Source organism: Pterocles gutturalis, unplaced genomic scaffold, assembly GCF_000699245.1.
Source record: "Pterocles gutturalis isolate BGI_N339 unplaced genomic scaffold, ASM69924v1 scaffold45370, whole genome shotgun sequence".
NCBI lineage: Eukaryota > Metazoa > Chordata > Aves > Pterocliformes > Pteroclidae > Pterocles > Pterocles gutturalis.
In genome coordinates this window covers 2,774-5,154 of record NW_010147508.1, presented here as the reverse complement: position 1 = coordinate 5,154, position 2,381 = coordinate 2,774, and the positions used below count along the sequence as shown (strand labels likewise).

Below are 2,381 nucleotides of genomic sequence, written 5' to 3'. Positions count from 1 at the left end.
GTACTCCCGTAAACATGCCAGCCCCGGCGAGGAGAACACCCTGAACTGCTTCGTGAGCGGTTTCCACCCTCCCAAGATCGACATCTCGCTCCTGAAGAACGGGGAGCCCATGAGCGGCGTGAAGTACGCCGACATGTCCTTCAACGACAAGTGGTACTTCCAGCGCCTGGTCTACGCGCCCTTCACCCCGCAGAAGGGCGACGTCTACGTGTGCAGGGTGGCTCATTCCGCCTTCCGAGAGCCGCAGTCTTTCCGCTGGGGTATCTGTCGTGAGCTTTTCTCTTCAAGCTTTGCCACCGTTCATGCGCAGAAGCCAGATCTCGTTAATTTATATCCATAGTGTCAGGAAACAGGATGCTATAAATGGGGTGGGTTTTGCAGATTTCGTGCTAGAGATGGAGAATGAAGTTGGTTTCAGCTGGAAAGGCTGTGGAAGAGTTTGTTAGTAGCAGACAGGGAAGATTTATCCTGCTGTTATCTGTTACGCTGTGTCTGACTCTTCATGGAGCACTCGGATCTTTTTCTAGGTGAACTTGCCTAGAAAGAGAGGGATTATATAGTGATTTTTTTTTTCTTTATATTTGGGGAATATAAAGGATGTATGGTGGGGACTGATCGTGGCAGCCCAGCAAGGGCAGTGTGTGGGCTGTTCCCAGCAGGGGGGGGCTTGTGGCAGTGGGGGAGGGGGGGGGCTGGTTTCCCTTTAAGCCTAACGCTTTGCCCCTTTTTGTTGCAGATCCAGATTTCTGAGCTGGTTTTGGGGTGATCATGGTGAGTTACGCTGATGCTACATGCCAGCAAGGGGAACATGGACTGCTTTCTGAGGGGGGAAGGTCTGTAGCTTGCAGAGTCGAGGAACAAAAGCAAGCACCCCAAAAAAACATACATGTGTTGCTGCTGACTGGGAGCGGGGCTCTTCTGACCCTCTTTCTATGCACTGTTTGAGCCAGTTCTCAGCCATAACTTGCCTACAAGAGTCTCTTGCTCAAAAGAAAGGAGCCCCTTGGAGCAAAATTTCCCTGCGTGTCTTTGGCTCATCTGCCAGATATTTTTCCGGAATTGTCACATGTCCTCTAGTGCTTCTCCAGACTCTGTGGTGCTATCCTCTGTCTGTTGAGGAGGAAGTTGCTGTACCTGGAAATCCCCGTGGCATGGGGGGAGGCAGGCTGGTTAACCCTGCAGCGGGCAGTGTGTGGGCTCAGTAATTTGGGATTTACGGGGCACGGGTCAGCGCCTTGCTGCCAGACCAGTCTTGGTTCACTGGTGTCTCACAGTCTGAGTGTTCCAGGTTCTTCAAACTGTGTGGGTGTAACTGATCCGGATTTAGCAATCCAGTAAATGCTAGTTTAATCCTTGAAAGTGAAAGGAAAACTGGAGATACATGGCCTAGCTGACATAGTGACAAATGGAAATGTTGAAATTGAAAAAATAAAAGTTGAAATGCTTTAGTTACGTACCTCAGTAGAGACCTGATAATTATTAACTCTACCTGGGACATGACATGGCACATTTCACTTGAAATGCCCAGAAAATGGACCAGGAGATGTTATGATGGTTTTTAGACAGGCAGAATCGTTAGTCAAAGGAACTTTGTAAATCAGAAAAACTTCTGGGAATTTCTTCTTGGGGAGATGTAGATGGATCCGAGTACTTTACTTGTAGCTGTCTAATGGCAGAGCAGCAAAGGCTGGGAAGGACATTAGTCTTCCAGGGATGAGAGAAAATGGGGGTGAGTTGACCATCTTTCTAGTCGGGTACAAGAGAAGATAATGGTCTTAATTTGCATCAGAAAAGCTGAGGTGTGAAAGCTGCGGAAAGGCTCCAGGAATCCCCCAGAGCCAGAAATGGTTGGATTGGGAGGATGATGCTGAGGGACACCAAGCTTGGTTGGAGGTGGGACACTGGTGACTTTGCTGGAGTCTGGGGACAAGGATTTACAAGAGGTGGAGGAGCTGAGAGCAGGATAAAGGGAGAAAATCCATGGAGCTGGTGCTTGGGGTGGAGAGCAAGGTCCTCTTGGCTGAGGATTGCTTGTTGAACTCTGAACCCCCACTGAGGATGGGACAGAAAAGCAGTTTCTGCAGGATTTTTATCTAAATATAATTGGAAGGTGGGTCTGTCTGTGTGCAGCTAGGACTCTGCAGTCAGAGTTCCTTTGTGGAAAAAGCTTTTTTCCTAAAATAATTACAGTTGAAGGTGTGAACTGAGTGACCGGTGTCAATCTCTTTTTCCTCCATGCAGGTCTGAAGAATTTTGCCTTCCAAGTCAAAATCTTGAGCTTCTGTCCTGCCTTCACATCTCACTTGTGGATAAGATTAAGAGAACAATCTTCATTGCAGAAATCCTTCTTTAATGAAGCTTATCGTTAAAATATCATGTAC

At 48.0% G+C, this 2,381-nt stretch overlaps 1 protein-coding gene across 1 annotated transcript; it reads left to right on the top strand.

Annotated features, from left to right (window-relative positions):
* Positions 1 to 4: 4 nt before the first annotated feature.
* B2M (beta-2-microglobulin) lies at positions 5 to 750 on the top strand (the record flags this gene model as incomplete). Its single annotated transcript, XM_010086067.1, has 2 exons — positions 5 to 260; positions 737 to 750. Coding segments are annotated over 2 exons (270 nt in total), but the record flags the coding sequence as incomplete, so codon positions are not given.
* Between the last annotated feature and the right edge of the window lie 1,631 nt (positions 751 to 2,381).